General features: G+C 43.1%; 1 protein-coding gene across 9 annotated transcripts in view; it reads left to right on the top strand.

Annotated features, from left to right (window-relative positions):
• CEP350 (centrosomal protein 350) overlaps positions 1-17,911 on the top strand; it is a 54,176-nt gene that overhangs the window by 19,731 nt on the left and 16,534 nt on the right. For 6 of the 9 annotated variants that reach the window (XM_073643271.1, XM_073643275.1, XM_073643278.1 and 3 more), the window contains exons 7-24: positions 970-1,083; positions 1,308-1,412; positions 1,498-1,767; positions 3,168-3,778; positions 3,956-4,077; positions 5,736-6,646; positions 6,728-6,875; positions 8,010-8,146; positions 8,419-8,602; positions 8,705-8,838; positions 8,961-9,124; positions 11,929-12,039; positions 12,155-12,232; positions 15,182-15,276; positions 15,405-15,482; positions 15,566-15,720; positions 15,832-15,980; positions 16,065-16,249. In XM_073643271.1, the coding sequence (XP_073499372.1) occupies positions 970-1,083; positions 1,308-1,412; positions 1,498-1,767; positions 3,168-3,778; positions 3,956-4,077; positions 5,736-6,646; positions 6,728-6,875; positions 8,010-8,146; positions 8,419-8,602; positions 8,705-8,838; positions 8,961-9,124; positions 11,929-12,039; positions 12,155-12,232; positions 15,182-15,276; positions 15,405-15,482; positions 15,566-15,720; positions 15,832-15,980; positions 16,065-16,249 (3,751 nt within the window). The remainder of the gene's footprint in view (positions 1-969; positions 1,084-1,307; positions 1,413-1,497; positions 1,768-3,167; positions 3,779-3,955; positions 4,078-5,735; positions 6,647-6,727; positions 6,876-8,009; positions 8,147-8,418; positions 8,603-8,704; positions 8,839-8,960; positions 9,125-11,928; positions 12,040-12,154; positions 12,233-15,181; positions 15,277-15,404; positions 15,483-15,565; positions 15,721-15,831; positions 15,981-16,064; positions 16,250-17,911) is intronic. The other 3 variants (XM_073643273.1, XM_073643276.1, XM_073643277.1) reach the window with 2 other exon arrangements.

Here is a 17,911-nt window from a genome sequence, read left to right on the forward strand (position 1 = left end):
TTTCAGGAATGCAGCAACAGAGAGAAAATATAAAGTTGTTAATGGATTTAGCTTTCTTCTTGCTAATAGATTCCAATTAAAGGGGTTATCCATAATAATAATTAATCTCCTCTCCCATCGGCTTGCGCTAGGTAAAAGTAATTACATCAGCGTTTCTCACCCTCAGCAAGTCCAGCACTGCCTCTCTGCTGCTGCCCCGGTCTTTGTTGATGATTTCACAAACCTTCACATGACCGCTGAGTTTAGCTTTCTCACACCAACTACATTGGTATTTCTATATCCATTCCTGTAACTCATCCTTTCCCTTGCAAAAAAAAGAAAAATAAACATACCACAAAAAAGGATTTGTATCCAGTATCCACCCAGAGCTGCGTAACTAGAGGCCTACCCTCTACTGATGAGGCAAAGACCCCCGAAAGGCTGCATGCCGCAGATCTGATCATCCACAATGTGCTTGTTTTTGTTTTGTTTGTTTTTCCAACGTAACTCTAGTAATTTTAGGAAGTTGGTTTAAAATATTCAATGTTCATGCATAAAAAAATAAAAATAGGGCTATAATCTACTATCAGTCGGGTTTTTCAGATTAAAGTCATTTGAATGGGATTTCTTTACTTTTATTTTATAATAGTAGACCTAAGTCGATCACACATGACTTCTTGGTTTTATTTAGAACAATATATATATATATATATATATTGTGCACTGTTATCGCTTTGGTACATTTTGTGTTTGTTTTTTTAATCATGTGTTTTTTTTTTATTTTGAAAAACATAACAAAATCTCGAGATAATTGTCATGGACATTATATGAGAATTTTCGTCCCCTTCTGTTCGAACAGCGTTGTTTTTTTTACTTCTTATTCTTACCAGACAAAATGCTCCAGAGACAGACGCTCTGAAGAGTCTTTGTGTTTAATATTGGCAGGATAATGTCGTCTTCTTTTCTTAATACTTTTTTTTTTTCTCATAGGTTTTAACCCTCCAGAAACGAAAATTCGTACCCCAGATGGCAAAGTTTGGCAGGAGGCCGAGTTTCAGCACGTCAGCGTGCAGTTACATGGAGCGCTGCCAGCTTCAGTCCAGGGTGAGTTTTGAGTGTCGGCCACAGGTGTATTCAGCGGAATATCAGGGAAGGATTGGAACAAGAAAAGTTTTATAGGGGAGGAAATGAGTTGGGGCTTAAGTACATGAGAAAAATGGTCAGTTACAACAGTAGGATTTAATGCAATCCTACTGGCAGAGAACATTTTTGAGATGGGTCATATAAGGGCACCATGATGTTTTGACTTAGTTAATCTTTACCCACAGAGGGAACGCCGCCCAATGAGAAGTCAAAGAGAACATCGAGGCCAGTGAGGAAAGTTCAGAGATTGGCAGGAACAGGCGGAGGAGCAAGTCCTGATGGGAAGATGGGTAAATAAAAAGAAATCTTAATTATATTTTATTCCTCTGTCTCCATAATGGTATTTTCCAAGAGTAATCGTTCATTCTATAAAAGTTACAGGTCATATAATCAGCACATCATCTTGGAGAGATGGGCAAAAATTGATCAAGCAAATCTTGGGCCCTGCACCCAAGGTGGAGAAAGAACCAAAGTCTCAGTCCAATGACCGTCAGGCTGCCAAAAGATCAGTATCGAAGGAGAGAAACTCTGACCAAAGGACTGTGCCCAGTGAGCGACAGAAGGAAAAGCGCTCCAAGTCCAGTGATCGGCTCGTTCAGAAAAAAGCGCCATCAAGGGAGGATGATGACAGACTCCTTAAACCAGGTCTGCAAATTAACGCCACTGCATCTATATCTTATTGCTGCCATTTTTGCAAATTCCAGTCTGTCTTGCTTTAACGAAAATAAAAGCCCAACCAGGTCAGGGGTATTTCAGGCGTCTAGGGCGGGCACAATTTAGCCATTTTCACAGGATATTTTGACAAATATAACATTACTTGTTGGACTATCGATGTGATTGTTACATCATTGATTAGTGGTGGAAAGGCTTTGATTCATTAGCATTAGGCTTTATTTTTCTAAGAAAAGAAAAAAAGTGTGTGGGGGGGGGGGGGGGGGAGTTTTCACACAATGCAACACGAAGGCCAGCTTCTCATTGAGTTTGTTACTGGCGCGTTGTTGCACTCATTTGGCCACAGGTTAATGACCGGAACGAGAAGTGTCAGAGATCACCTTTGATGTTGATAGTTTGTCATTAGAAGCTCATTTGCTCTGGGACTTGTGGCAGTGATACGGATACAAAAACGCTATGCACTGTGTGAAATATGCTTCATGTTAGCTTTGTGTGATTATTAATCAGTATTGTTAAATCTAATGTACTGTATAAGGTAATGGACTATATCTATGCAGATTAGCAATATATGGAATTCTTTTTCCTGTTTTTTTTTTTTTGTTTTTTTTTAATGAATCAATTTCTCTAGACCACATCCTTTCAATTACAGACACCTTCTCAATTTTGTGCACACAGCCCCCATTGACTGTTAGATCTGTAAAAATAGTTTCTGCCACCTTTATGTTTTCTAAGGGCCCAATTCATCAAAACGTACACTGCTGAATTGAAAAGTCAGGAAAGTTAGGCTTAAATTGGAGTTGCGTCTAAGTTATGTCAGTTTCTCCCAGCTCTGGCAAAATGGGCTGGGGCAAGATGGGGCGTAGCAATCGCCGCTTATCAAATTCAGGGCTGCAGTAGGATTTTGGAAGAGGCACACAGATGTTCGCTGCTCATCTGACACTTCTGATTCATGAAGGAAAGAAAAGAAAAAATTCCTCTTCAGACCGGCATCTTTCCCTAGAGCCCATATCAACCCCTCTGTCCCTCTGTCAGGGGCTTGGCCGTGCTCACAAGAGGGGGCCGTGCATCTTCTTCAGCCTCTGCTAGGAGAGTTCCATGTGTAGCCGAGCGAATATGTCACTGGGGCCGGGGCCCGATGGAATCCTGGAACTGGTAATAGATCCGAGTCCCAGTCGTTGTACTTGCTTTTATCAGACATTATTGGCTTATCCACAGGTTATGCCATTAATGTCTGTGAGACAACCCCTTTAAGTGGTTAACATTAACGATCACAATCAACACATGAGAAGTTTTCCCTCTTTATTTTCTATAAGTCATTTATACCTTTTCAGCTACAACCATTTGCTGATCTTTACGCTTTCTGTTGTACACAGGGAGCTCCTCGAGCCGATCAGATTCACGACATGCTCAAAAGTCTAGTAGAAGCCAAGTGGACGCCGCAAGCAAAAACAGATCCCCTCTCTCTGCGGAGGAACAAAACCATCAGGACGTGTCTGCAGAAGTGAAGAAAGACTTCCTGCCACTAGAGATCAGAGGCATCTTAGACGATCTGCAGCTCGATAGTGGTTTAGATCAGGCAAAGCAAAGTCAAAAGAGAGGCCACAGTCCGACGAAAAGGAAATCCGAGAAGGGACAGGTCTCCGAGGAAATGCAAATGGCTTCAAAAAGAAGACATTATGACTCTGAGCAGGTACGGCTTTATATTATGCGCCAGCAAGAAGAAAGGAAAAAGAAGCAGAATGAGCAGAGAGCGGCTCAACGGCAGGCGGAGGAACAGAAGAATAAGCGTCTGCAAGAGCTTTATCAGAAGCAACGAGAGGCTTTCGGCAAAGCAAAAAATGTCACAAATGCGCAAAAAGAGAAAGAAACTCAGGAGTCGGTGTCAAACAAATCTCTTGATACTAATTTCCCACGGCCACAGGACACTTACAGCAAATTGCTCCTGAGCGAGAGCTGGCCTCGGCAGACTGAGCAGGAGAAACAGGTACATGTCCTAATGTGAGAGCCGTCCTCTGTAATATATATTTTATGTCAGCCACATGGTTATCTCAGGGCCTCCAGCTCCACATTATACATTCTCTTGGCTTTGGCTTCTCATCTTTGATATATTTAATATAGCAAACTTAACATCTTACATTTTCTCTTTTTCTTTCTTTTTAAGTCCAAGCCTTTGTATCAACCCTCTGGTGAATCTGACAAAGAGAACAAGGGCCAAGAGAGACCCCCTAGTGCCTCTTCCAGCAGTGACCTCTCTCTCTCTGAGCCTTTACAGCCTCTTCTCAGGTAGCGTGGAAAAAAATCTAAATTCATAGCGTCTCACAAGAACTTGAATGTTAAAAACCTAAGGCCCTGTTCACAACAGTGCATTTGGGGGTTCTATCTGAAGCTCCCTAAAAACGGGACTCCAGATATGATGTGACCTTTTGTTCAGACGGACAGAGAAACCTAGTCTGCTATTTTTCTCTGCACATCTGAGTAAATGAACAGAGTTCATTTATTGCAGTCTATGACCTCCAAGTCCCGTTTTTAGGGGGATTCAGAAATTCTGTGTGAACAAGGCCTAATTAATAGTCCTCAAAGAAAACCATATATAGCAGATTGTTGTGAGTTAAAGGGTTTACTACCACTATACTACTGATAATGCCCCATTTTATTTTTATGGTGAAAAGTGTCTTTGTAAATACCTTGCGCTGCTCTTCTTGCCTGTGAGCGGCGCTATCACTGGCCGCTCACAGGCATCACGTGACCCACCGCTGCAACCGGCTCTGACATGACATCCGCTGATGTCACGTCATGGTTCCGGATGCCGCCGGGGGTGACTTACTTCTGCGTTCCACGGTGAATGCTGGGTTGTGGCGGGGTTCCCCCTGCCCGTGACACCAGGCATCCACCACGCGCTTTCGCTCCCCTCATTCATTGGGAAAGCACGCTGTGGATGCTGGGTGTGACACGCTGGGTAACCCCGCCCACAACCCAGCAGCCACCGCGGGGAGCGCATCACTGATGTAATGTCTCACTTGTCATGACATCAGCTGGGGGTCACGTGATGCCTGTGAGCGGCCAGTTATAGCGCCGCTCACAGGCAGAAACAGCAGCACAAGGTATTTACGAAGACACTTCTTTTCACCATAAAAATACAATGGGGCAGTATCAATAGTACTGGACAACCCCTTTAATAGGGCTTTTCTGGAAGAACAGTTTGTAGCATGTGTGTATGGCCTTTTGATGTAAGTCACAGTAAAAACGTGATCCCTACTATTCTGTCATTCTGTAAAAAGGCAAGAGGGTTTGCAACTTGCAATCTAGGAGGGAAAGCTTGAGGAGAAGATGTGATGGTAGAAGCTACAGATTTATATGTGTAATTAGATTGTCAGCTCATATGATCAGGATCTCTCCTATTCTGCATGTTTTGTCCTCTTACTTCTTTTCCAGTTAGAATTGTAACGATATGGTGTGAGAGTCTTATATTTTTGGGTAGTGATATAAAGTAAAACAAGCGCCAGCGACAAACATTGCGGTCATGTTCTATTAAAAAGAAAATTTTTAAAACCAAAATAATTATTATTTGAATTTAGTGTCTGGCTGTGAATTGATACATGCAGGCCTCTTATAAGGAATCTGTAAATAGGATTAACGCTCCTAAGATGTGTATAGGGGTACACAGGTCATAGAAAGTTGAATGCAATGATGCCTTGATATCTGCGATACGATGCCTTATAGCAGAGAAATCCACATTGTTCAGACATAGATCTCCCCGAAAAACTGCCTCCAGAGATTATTTTACATGAAATTGGGCGTTACCAGTGTGAGACATGTAGATCAGGAGAGCAGACTCAGTCATTACATGTCTCACAACTAATTACTGTATATATTTGTTACTTTTGTTGATATATATTTAATAGTATCAATTTTCTGCTTTTATTTTTCTCGATATGTGTTAGGAGTGACCTTATGGAGGTCTACTATCCTCAGCCAGACAAGGTGGCATCAAAGGGCACATTACCTCAAACTCAGTTTCTTGCTCTTTCTAAAGACTTGGAATCGTTTCTCAGCCCAAGAAAAAATACAGCAAATATGTTTCCAGTGACTCAGAAGACAAATGCACAGTTTAAGACATCCACTGATTTTAAGAGCAACTTGGATCGTATAGAGTCTCTAAAGGCAACAGCGATGTCTCTGTCTTCTAGAATTGAAAATGAAGCTAAAAAGTTGGCTGGTGGTTCCCTAAATTTACCAATAGCTTGGTCATTTGAAGCTGACTCAAAACCATCAGTAAAAATAGCATGGCGAAAACCAGACAGTCCACCAGAAAAAGAAAGCAGAGTAGATGCGTTCTCCAGTAGGCTCCAGAAAATGCTGAGTACATGTTCTAGTCATTTCTCCCAGGATGACCTTCCCGGGGCTAGCCACCTATACAGGAAGCATCCTGAGGAATTATCTGCATTACTCGAGAGATATGACGACAAGGACAACAATCAATCAGCACAAAAACCTGAACAGAGTGTGATCCCCTCGCCGGCTCAGAAGAGAGCAAGCCTTTCTCCTAATTCCAGTACCAGCTCCATCAGTGAAGGGCCCATTTTGAGCGAAGGCAGCATCTCTGAAGGAGAGGGTCAACCAAGACGCGCATCTCCTCTTCACGCACAAAGTACTCTTAAAAATAAGGAGTATTGTATCAAGGATTACAGATCTTTTGCTCCACTTATTGAATTCCAGAGAGAAGCTGATAAATATCCTCCGCTGGCTTCCAATGTGAGATCCGATTTCCAAGGCCCCTGGGAAGAGCTGACGAAAGGAAGTCCTCACAGTGTGATCAACATCTTCACCAGGACGTTCCAGCAACATGGAAGAGGTGAGGCTAGTAGTGCTTGCTTTGTGGATGCCTTAGCCACTGCTTTACAAAGCAAAACATTGAAATGTTCATCTCTTCTAGATCTTAATGTATATGAAGAAACTGAGCAAGATTACCAGCCAGTATTGTCAGCCGGCAGTCCTCACAACAGTCTCTCCTATGCCGATGACTTCATTTCATCCCACGTTAGCGAGCCAGCAACCGATTCTCAAAGAGACGCTCATCAGAGGTGATTATGTAGTTTTACAATATAACTAACCCTTGTGTTCTTATTACTACAGAGTTTTGACATTTTGAAGCAATTTTGTGTAAATTTAGTTTTTCTGATTTGGATTCGCTACTAATGGTTGAAAGGGGTCATCCAGGTTTGGCACAAAAGTCTGTAGTCCCTCTATATGACTGCCGACTTGTGAGTACTCACCTCGTGCATAGCATGTACTGTGAGGATTTTCCAGTGGCAGCAGCAAGACCGGGTGGCCACGTGACCACAAGTATGCGATCTGCATGCTCCGGGCCACATTCCAACCAGACGGTTTTGTTTATTTATTTTTTTTACTGTGCATGATGCTTCCGGTTTGATTGGTTAATGTCATGCCAGAGAAAAAGTACTCGCGCCCAGAGTGTTTTAGTGGAAATTAGAATCTAAACCTTACAAGGTAATATGACTGCGTCAGAAATGAGAAAATATAAACAACGTTTTATTCAGCTCTGTGGTTATGTTCCATAGTGGCCAGTTTAACATGGTAAAACGAGTGAAAGGGGCCTCTTTACCACCATGTTACATAGAAAGTGGGTTTGAGGGGGGGGGGGGGACTTTAAAGGGGTATTCTCATCTCCAAGATCCTAGCCCAATATGTAGTAGGTGTATTAACAATAATATTAACAAATACCTCCAATTATAAATGTAGAACAGTTCTTCTGATTTGCTGTGTCTCTTTTCCTATGCAGTGCATTGCAGTAGCTTAGGTATCCATGGTTATGACCACACATATAGTGACAGCTAGTTGTTAGTGGTCGTAACCATGGACACCTAAGCTATCAAAATGCCCTGCACACTGGGTAAGCAACATAGCGAATCAGAAGAACTACACTACATTTACAATTGGAGGTATTTGCTAATATTATTGCACCTACAGTACTACATATTGGGGTAGGATCTTGGAGATGGGAATATCCCTTTAAAGGATTATTCCCATCCTGAACATTTCTGAAGCCTTCCCAATAAAGCTACATCACTGTACCATTGCAGAAGCACTGCAATTAATCTCTTTGGTATAGCTCTCACTGTCTAGTTTCCCCAGAAAGTAATAACATTTATGTGATGATCTGTTTTGTTTGTTTTTTTTTCTATAATACTCTACAGCGATACCAGTGCCTCCAGTGTTCAGAAAGATCTACCTCTTGTAAAATCTCGAAGTAACTCCTCACCGCATTCTTCACATTCTCCCTCTGCTGCGTCGTCTCCGTCGTCCTCTTCCTCTCAGAGAAGCAGCACAAAACGTAAGATTAAATGTGGGCTTCTGGGATGAGATATTAAGGCTAAGAGGTTGTCCAGGTTTGGCACGAAAGTCTTCAGTCACTGTATATGCCGACTTCTGAATCCTCACAGTGCGCGCTATCATGATTCTCCTGTGCCGGCCGCAAGACCGGGCTGTCACATAACTGCAGATCTTCGTCAAACCTGGACAACCCCTTTAAGGGTCAAATCCACCACAGTGCAGGAACTGGAGTATAAGAGGGCATTAAATTATTTTCTCTCATTTGTGGTGTAGGGAAGGTTTGGCAGAATAATACTTCTCCTATCTCTGTGAAAGTGGAACAAAACTCTTCTGGTTCTGAAAACAAAAGCCAAGGGAGCAAACAAACATCACCAGTTTTGACTGCTAGCAAAGATCGCTCAGCAGGCTCCGACTCTGACAGCACAATGGGCGATGTTTCTTCTCGTTCTATTACAAGGTGAGACCCTTGTACGGCTTCATTGAAATGCAATCAAGCTATTAACCACCGTTTTGTAAAGCTGATATCTCTCCCACCCCCTCACTACTTTGTGTATTTCAGCCTCATGTCTGACGCTGGAAAAGATATAAGAAGTCAGCAGTCGAACTTTAAGGATGTAGGAGGACAAGTCCTACCGCCATCTGGACACCAAATAGGATCACATGCACCCGTTTCAGTAACAGATACTGGGCAAGGTATGCAGATTGTTTTTTGTACAAGTAGACCGTGTGATGATAACATTTGTACCATTAGATTGCAGGTTAACCCCAGTAAACATACATCTTCTTTTTACCTTCTGTGACGGTGTGTATGGCAGGTGCCATGCGATTCTCTCCTGCCGGGCTACACCAACGTCTGTCTGCTGAGCTGAACTACCTTGGTGCCATGGAGGAATCTGTTCGGCAGCTGTGCGATGTTGAGCGTGTGCGTGGGATTTCTCTGGCACAACAGGAAACCGTATCACTCGCACAAATACTGAAGGTACAATAATAATAGGTGCCACTATGAGGGGAAACTCATCAAAAATGCAATTCAACTTTATCTTCCCAAATATTAAAAATCTTTCTTGCATGCTCGAGATCTACGCACGTTATATTATAGAAGAGTCTTCTGCAGTCTGTAATTGTCCACATGTCCTACCAATTCTAGGCTGAGAGTTTAGTTTTGTGACACAGATTGGAGGAGTTATAAGCTTCTTGCCAGTCTTTTGTGCAGCTTCAGACTCTCTGTGTAACACATAAGTGTCTAGGACTTATTGAGATAAATGTACCCTTTATATAAGATTAATGAATGAATTAATCAATAATTAATGATGAATCAAATCGTAGATTACCTACTACACTGAAAACTAGAGTGCAAATATTGGCGCACAGGAAAAAAGGTAGACAGAAATGGCAGCATTAAGCTAAGATCCCTTAAGTGTTTATTTCGGGTAAAGTCCTATCGATGATTATTTTGTCTTAACTGAAGTGTGGTGATTTTATGGCTACAGCTATCTGACGTACGCAACTTGTCATTATTTGGGATAGGCTTTTTTATGTGTATGGTACTACCATGTATAAACCAGGCTGTACTTTAGTGTGAGTACCATATATTATTAAGCACTTCTTGAGCATCTTTGGCTGCACAATATCTAAGCCCTTGGGGATGTCAAAATTGGGATTGCAATCTGTATGTAGATGTTGCCCATGTAATGAGTTGAGGATTTGTGGCACATGTTTCTTTACTTAAAGGGTTTCTCACATCTTCCTTCTATAGGAGCATACTGCTCCAAAGCCTCGTGACTTTCTGCATGACAGTGCGCTCTTGCTCAACATTCTGGTCTAGCGGGATGATGGCAGTACGGTCGTGCTCGACATTCTGCTCTAGCAGGATGGTGGCAGTACGCTCTTGTTCAACATTCTGCTCTGGCGGGATGTTGGCAGTACTCTCTTGCTCGACATTCTGCTCTAGCAGAATGGTTTCAGTGTGCTCTTGCTCACCTTTTTGGTCTAGCGGGATGGTGGCATACGCACATGCTCAACATTTTGGTCTAGCGGGATGGTGGCAGTATGCTCTTGCTCACCGTTTTGATCTAGCAGGATGGTGGCAGTATGCGTTTGCTCACCGTTTTGATCTAGCGGGATGGTGGCAGTATGCGCTTGCTCACTGTTTTGATCTAGCGGGATGGGGGCAGTACACACTTGCTCAACATTTTGGTCTGACAGGATGGTGGCAGTACGCACTTGCTCGACATTTTGGTCTAGCGGGATGGTGGCAGTATGCTCTTGCTCACCGTTTTGGTCTAGCGGGATAGTGGCAGTATTCTCTTGCTCACCGTTTTGGTCTAGCGGGATGGTGGCAGTACGCACTTGCTCGACATTTTGGTCTAGCGGGATGGTGGCAGTACGCACTTGCTCGACATTTTGGTCTAGCGGGATGGTGGCAGTATGCTCTTGCTCACCGTTTTGGTCTAGCGGGATGGTGGCAGTACGCACTTGCTCACCGTTTTGGTCTAGCGGGATGGTGGCAGTACGCACTTGCTCGACATTTTGGTCTAGCGGGATGGTGGCAGTACGCACTTGCTCGACATTTTGGTCTAGCGGGATGGTGGCAGTATGCTCTTGCTCACCGTTTTGGTCTAGCGGGATGGTGGCAGTACGCACTTGCTCGACATTTTGGTCTAGCGGGATGGTGGCAGTACGCACTTGCTCGACATTTTGGTCTAGCGGGATGGTGGCAGTATGCTCTTGCTCGACATTCTGATCTTGGGGGGGTGATTTCGCCACTGGCCCAAACTGTTTCGTCCTCAGACTTTAAAAGTAGAGTCAGCTTTGCCTCTGCAGTATCGGAAGAGTGCAGAGGTTCTGAAGCAGGCTAGGTTTAGTGATCCGACTTCAGGCTAGTTTCAGAGCAGCGCTTGCAAGCTCTATTGGAAAGATTTTGCAGGCATGAGCTTCTTTCCTAGGAGACCAGCCACTGCTGACCAACTGCAGAGATGGTCATTAACCTGGACACTGAGCTGTAAACAATAGATTTAAGTCTCTCCATTCTTGAGAACAGAAAGGATTTTTAACAACTGGCGAATTGCAAAGTTGTTTTGTTTGTTTCAACAAGCACTTTGCAGTTTTAACAAATGATGCTGATGAGAATTGCCTCTTAATTTCTCCTGAATGCTAAGCTATTTTCATTGGTGGCAAGATCGTTGTTTTTAAAAAATTGCCAAGAGTCTGTGGTTCTTATTCTGTTTTAGAAACAAGTTTTAATGCAACTTTTCATCTGTGGCGTTTCCTAAATGATGTAAATAAGGGGCAACCGTGTCTTTAACTTGTCCATTTGACTTTTAACTCTATGATATCTGCATTTCTGAAGAAATCCAAATATCCGAGATCTCATTCACTTATCAATGGGCCACCTGTCAAAGGAAGTCTTCAGAAATTAGTAGACCGTCTTCCAAATAGGGCCACATAAGTACCAAAATGCATAGAACTCATGATGTTATGCCCACCCTCAATGTTGCAGTCAATGAGATCCCCATTTTGTGACCCCCAACCATCTGACATGTAAGAACTTAAGAAAAACTATAAATTCTCTCCAGTGGATGCTATATGTTTCTCCTTTGGCATTAGTACTTTGTAATGTGAGCAATAGGCAAAAAAAAATAATTAGAATAAAGCTGATTTTGTTGGAAATTGTATCTGCCCTTCATAAACCTTTTTCTCTATTGCTTCATACTTTATAAACCTTTTTGGAGAGTGATTTTACAAGTTTACTTATATGGAAAATTTATCGCAACATATTTAAAGGCTCAACAACAACGTCATGAGCAAAATATGGCGGCACTGCGGCAGCAGGCGGAGCAGGAGGCTCAAGCCAGTATGCGGCAGCTGGAGGAGGCGCGACAGATCGCAGCAAAGGTAAAATGAGGAGTCGTGGGCTAAAGTCAGTGGCAATATCACTAATAATGTATGGTAATATTATCGACACTTTATCTGGGGTCAACTGACACCATGTATTTTTTCTTTTCCGCAGACACAGGCAGAAATGCTTCAGCGCTTCCAAAAGACCATAGAGTCGTGTGCCTCCCAAAATGTGAACAGACTGCAGGAGGTGAGCAGCATCCAGCTTATTGAGCTCTAGCCAAAACTATCAGTATTAAACCTGTTTCAAGTCAGTTCTCTGATGTGAAAGAATCCTGATTGTCTGTAGAGTCCTGATTATTTAAGCAAAAAGGAACTGCACCCCTTTACTCCGATCTGCCACAAGGGGTAATAACGTACACAGTCATGCTGCATTTCTCCCTTTTACATTTATATCAGAAAATGGTTTTTGGGTACAGGTATTTAGGCTGCATGATGTGGGAAAGAAGAGTTGCAGGAAAAAAAATCTAGTGTAAGATGTTGTCTGGTTTAGAAAACCCTTTTTTAAATACCCTATTAATGAGTTGATATAATGGAGTCTCCTGACTACTACTCTCATCCATAAGTTTCAGTGGACGGGCTGCAGAGTTTCATGCTCTAGAGCGAAGGGGTCTCAAACACGTAGCCCCTGAGGCTGCTTAATGCGGCCCGCAGGCACCGGAGCCCCCGTAATGATTGCGGCCTGGTTCTGAGGGCCGCCGAAGTCAGTGATTCTTTACAGTTGAAGGTTGTACAAGTTAAGGACCTGCATGGTCCGCTACTACAAGATGGGGACCGGGATGGGTACACTACTACATGATGGGGACCACGATGGGGCGCATTACTACAAGATGGGGACCACGATGTAGGGTGCATTACTACAAGATGGGGACCACAATGGGGCGCATTACTACAAGATGGGGGACCACGATGGGGTGCATTACTACAAGATGGGGACCATGATGTAGGGCGCATTACTACAAGATGGGGACCACGATGGGGCACATTACTACAAGATGGGGACCACGATGTAGGGCGCATTACTACAAGATGGGGACCACGATGTAGGGCGCATTACTACAAGATGGGGACCACGATGGGGCGCATTACTACAAGATGGGGACCACGATGGGGCGCATTACTACAAGATGGGGACCATGATGGGGCGCATTACTACAAGATGGGGACCACGATGGGGCGCATTACTACAAGATGGGGACCACGATGGGGCGCATTACTACAAGATGGGGACCACGATGGGGCGCATTACTACAAGATGGGGACCACGATGGGGCGCGTTACTACAAGATGGGGACCACGATGGGGCGCGTTACTACAAGATGGGGACCACGATGGGGCGCGTTACTACAAGATGGGGACCACGATGGGGCGCGTTACTACAAGATGGGGACCACGATGGGGCGCGTTACTACAAGATGGGGACCACGATGGGGCGCGTTACTACAAGATGGGGACCACGATGGGGCGCGTTACTACAAGATGGGGACCACGATGGGGCGCGTTACTACAAGATGGGGACCACGATGGGGCGCGTTACTACAAGATGGGGACCACGATGGGGCGCGTTACTACAAGATGGGGACCACGATTGGGCACATTACTATACTATAATATGTTGACATTACTATAAGAAGTTGGTCAGAATTACTGTATGGTGCTACTTGTAAGAAAAAAAATCACTGCATGTGGCCAATTAGGGGACACAAAAAGGAAATAAAAATTGTAAAAACTGTAAACTTGTAAAAACTATAAAACTGTACCATAGCCCATGAAATGAATGTCATTTAAAAGAATACAGTAAAACAGCCAAAAATGATAAAAAAATGATTCAAAAGGTGTATAGAAAAACAATATGGTATCATTTTAAAAATTTCATATCGTCCTGCAAAGAATACAGCCCTTCAAATCAGGGCTGTGGAGTCGGTAATTGAAACCTCCGACTCCTCAATTTCCATGCCACCGACTACGACTCTGACTCCCTCATACACGGCTCATGTGTAAGTGATAAATTTACTGCAGCACAGATTCATCTCAGCTAAAAGTCTAGACCCTTAGATCAGGAATAGGACAGACATTTATAGGATATTTCATAACTTTCCCAAATTCTTATGAAAAAATATTCCCCACAAACTGCATTCAACTACTGTACCCAATTTATTATATATTTTAGGAGTTGGAGTTGGTCCATTTTATACCAACTCCACAGCCCTGCTTCATATTCACATTTTTTTCTATGTGCGGCCCATATATTTAGCAGAGTTTGAGACTCCTGCTCTAGAGGATCCCGCTTGTTCATGCATTACTTGATATTGATTTTATTGGTAATTGTATAATGCTTATTTTAGCTGTGTTTCTGCTACCAGAAAACTAGCACTTGCTGACTAGTTCCCCCTTCACTTCAAGGTGGAAACTTGGAGTACCAGCAAACGGAGACCTTGTAATCCATTTATTGCTGGGGGACCTTTGTAAAATGCATTTGGCCTAAGCTGACAGGCAGAGTTTCCATTCCTTTTGGCATACAAGAATAGTGCAGCAGACTCCTTATAAAAAAAATTATGGTTGAGCAAAAAGGTTTTCAGGATTTTGGTCCAGCAACCATACCTGTACTCCATAGCAGCCAGACCAGCGCAATGTGACCTCCTTGGCCAGCATCCTTGAAGTCTCTTGTGATTACTAGACCTCCGTGCTGTGATGACGCATAAGATGCCAGCATTTGAGTGCCAGCCAAGGAAGATGAAACTGCTCTGTTCTGGCTGCCATGAAGTAGCGATGTGGACACCTGATCAGAGTCTTACAAAACTGCTTACTGATATATTGTGTGGATATCTAGAAGCATATTTGAGATAACGTGCTTTTCTCTAGGGCAGGGTTCCCCAACTCCAGTCCTCAAGGCCCACCAACAGGTCATGTTTTCAGGATTTCCTTAGTAATGATGGTGATGGAATTATTGCCTGTGCAGGTGATGGAATTATCACCTGTGTAATACTAAGGAAATCCTGAAAACATGATCTGTTGGTGGGCCTTGAGGACTGGAGTTGGGGAACCCTGCTCTAGGGCACGGGGCTACGTATGTGACAGCTTTGAGTAGGGCATAGATAGCATTTCCGGAAGTGTTAAATTATTGTCTTTTTCTTATCAGGAGTCAGAGCGTGGTTACTTATCTCCAGCAAGCTCAGATCATACGGTTACGTCTCCTTCAGACCAGCCAAAACGCCATCGTTCCCATGGGACAAGGTATTTAATAAGTTTACATTTTTCTTTTTTTCTTTTTTTTTTTTTTTTGCATGTAAGCAGGTAACATAGCTGAAAGCATGTTAGAGATTTGTTTGTCACATGTAAGATTTTTATTTTTTTTCATACAGGAAAAGGGGGTCTCGTTCTGCCTCTCCATCTTCGCTACCACCCAGCAGTGTATCCAGCTTCAAAGAGCGATCCCATAGGTAAGGTGTGATGAGCTTGGGATGAAGGGCAAATAATGTTTTATGAACTTGGGTTAAGTTCTTTCCTGTTTGATGTTTTGCAGCAGCAGCAGTAGTGAGCAAGACAGTCAGCTAGCCTCATCTATTAAAGAAGAAACGGCAAGTCACAGGACACTGGACGAGAGCATCTCGGAGGAACTGCCAACTCCTGAACCGAATGCAACAAAAGGAGACACCAGCTTGTCCATCGATGAGAAAGGTTTGTATGGTTGATAAGACAAGATTATTGGGCCTTGGTAATTAAAAAGATTTTGGTTAACCTTCTGAAACGCTTCAGCTTTACTTTCAATTCTCTTTTTATCTCTTCAAGGTGCAAGCTCTGCAGAACCTAAAAATGAAGAAGGCATTGAGGAATTATCTTTTCGTTCCCTGCTACCTTCCGAGGCCCACCGGCGGGGCAGTTTGGAAAGACAGCGGAGTCGCCGACATGAATCTGATGAAGAAAGTACTCCTGAAAAGGTGACACCGGGTCACCACCAAAGAATAGAAATGACTGCACTTTGTTTTCTTGTCAAATTTAATATTGACATTTCTTTGACACAGGAGATAAGTGGCCCTTTTTCCAGTGGACAGGACAGCTTCTGGAAGTTCACTATGGAGATGGTTCGCCAGTACATGCAAGAAGGAGAGATGCGCTCAGCCCACCAAGCTGCTCTTCTTCGTTTGCGTCAGAAAGCACTGAAAGACAAGACAAAAGCTGAACTTGCATGGCTGGAACACCAAAAGAGGTAGAAATAAGCATTCCTGATTTATCAGAGTAAATAGTTTTTTCTCGGTTTCTTCATTGGGGGATACAAGAAACCATGGTCATAGAATGTTAGCATTGGAAGGGTCCTCCAGGGTCATCGTGTCCCCAACCGCCTGCTCAATGCAGAATTCACTAAACCATCTCAGAGAGATGTCTGTCCAGCCTCTGTGTGAAGACTTCCATTGAAGGAGAACTCACCACCTCTCGTGGCCGCCTGTTCCACTCATTGATCAACATCACTGTCAAAAAGTTTTTTCTAATATTTAATCTGTATCTTCTCCCATTCAGTTTCATTCCATTGCTTCTAGTCTTTCCATGTGCAAATGAGTATAAAGCTTATCCCTGTACAGTCTGACAGCCCTTCAGATATTTGTAGACAGCTATTAAGTCTCCTCTCAGTTTTCTCTTCTGCAAGCTAAACATTCCGAAATCCTCTAACCGTTCCTCATAGGACATTGTTTGTAGACCGGTCACCATCCTGGTAGCTCTTCTCTGAACTTGCTCCAGTTTTTTCGATTTCTTTTTTAAAATGTGGTGAGCAGAATTGGACACAGTATTCCAGATGAGGTCTGACCAAAGAGGAGTAGAGGGGGATAATTACTTCACGTGATCTAGACTGTATGTTTCGTTAATGCAACCCAGACTTATATTTGCCTTTTTTGCTGCTGCATCACACTGTTGACTCATGTTCAGTCTGTGATCTATTAGTATACCCAAGTCTTTTTCACATGTGATGTTGCTTAGCCCTATTCCTCCCATACTGTATATGCTTTTTTATTTTTTCTTGCCCAGATGTAGGACTTTGCATTTCTCCCTGTTAAAAACCACTCTGTTAGTTGCTGCCCACTGCTCCAGTTTGTTTAGATCTTTTTGAATCCTCTCTCTTCTCTAGTGTTAGCTATCCCTCATAACTTTGTGTCATCAGCAAATTTAATCCGCTTACCCTCAATTCCTTCATCTAAATCATTGATAAAGATGTTGAAAAACACAGGGCCCAGGACATAGCCTTGTGGTACCCCACTCGAGACATTCTTCCAACTGGATGTGCAACCATTTATAATCACTCTTTGGATCCTATCACTAAGCCAGTTATGAATCCACCTAACAGTTGCCTTATCCATTCCATACTTGGTCATTTTTTTCTAGAAAAATGGTATGAGCTACTTTGTCAAATGATTTGCTGAAGTCAAGATATACTATATTTACTGCGTTTCCCTGATCCACCCAGTCAGTGATTCTGTCATAGAGGGAAGTTAAGTTAGTCTGATATGACTTGTTAGTTACAAACACATCCTAGCTCTGGTTAATCAATTCATTCTCATAAAGGTACTTGCATACATGTTTAATAATTTGTTCAAATATCTTTCCTGGTATAGAACTAAGACTCACAGGCCTATAGTTTTCTGGGTCTACCTTCTTCCCCATTGTTGAAGATAGGGACAACATTCCCTCTTCTCCAGTCTTCTAGGACTTCTGTTCTCTAAGAATTTTCAAAGATTATGGAGAGTGGTTCAATGATTTCCTCTGCTCTGTGGGACGTACGCTGCTGCCGCCAGGACACCTTTTTTTTTCATCAGCTTTCACTATTAGCGAACAGGTTGTCCATATATTGTAATAGGGCACAGGAAAATGTCATGTCCCT

Source organism: Phyllobates terribilis, unplaced genomic scaffold (genome assembly GCF_046119375.1).
Source record: "Phyllobates terribilis strain yellow unplaced genomic scaffold, ASM4611937v1 Scaffold_8__6_contigs__length_399053987, whole genome shotgun sequence".
Taxonomy (NCBI): Eukaryota; Metazoa; Chordata; class Amphibia; order Anura; family Dendrobatidae; genus Phyllobates; species Phyllobates terribilis.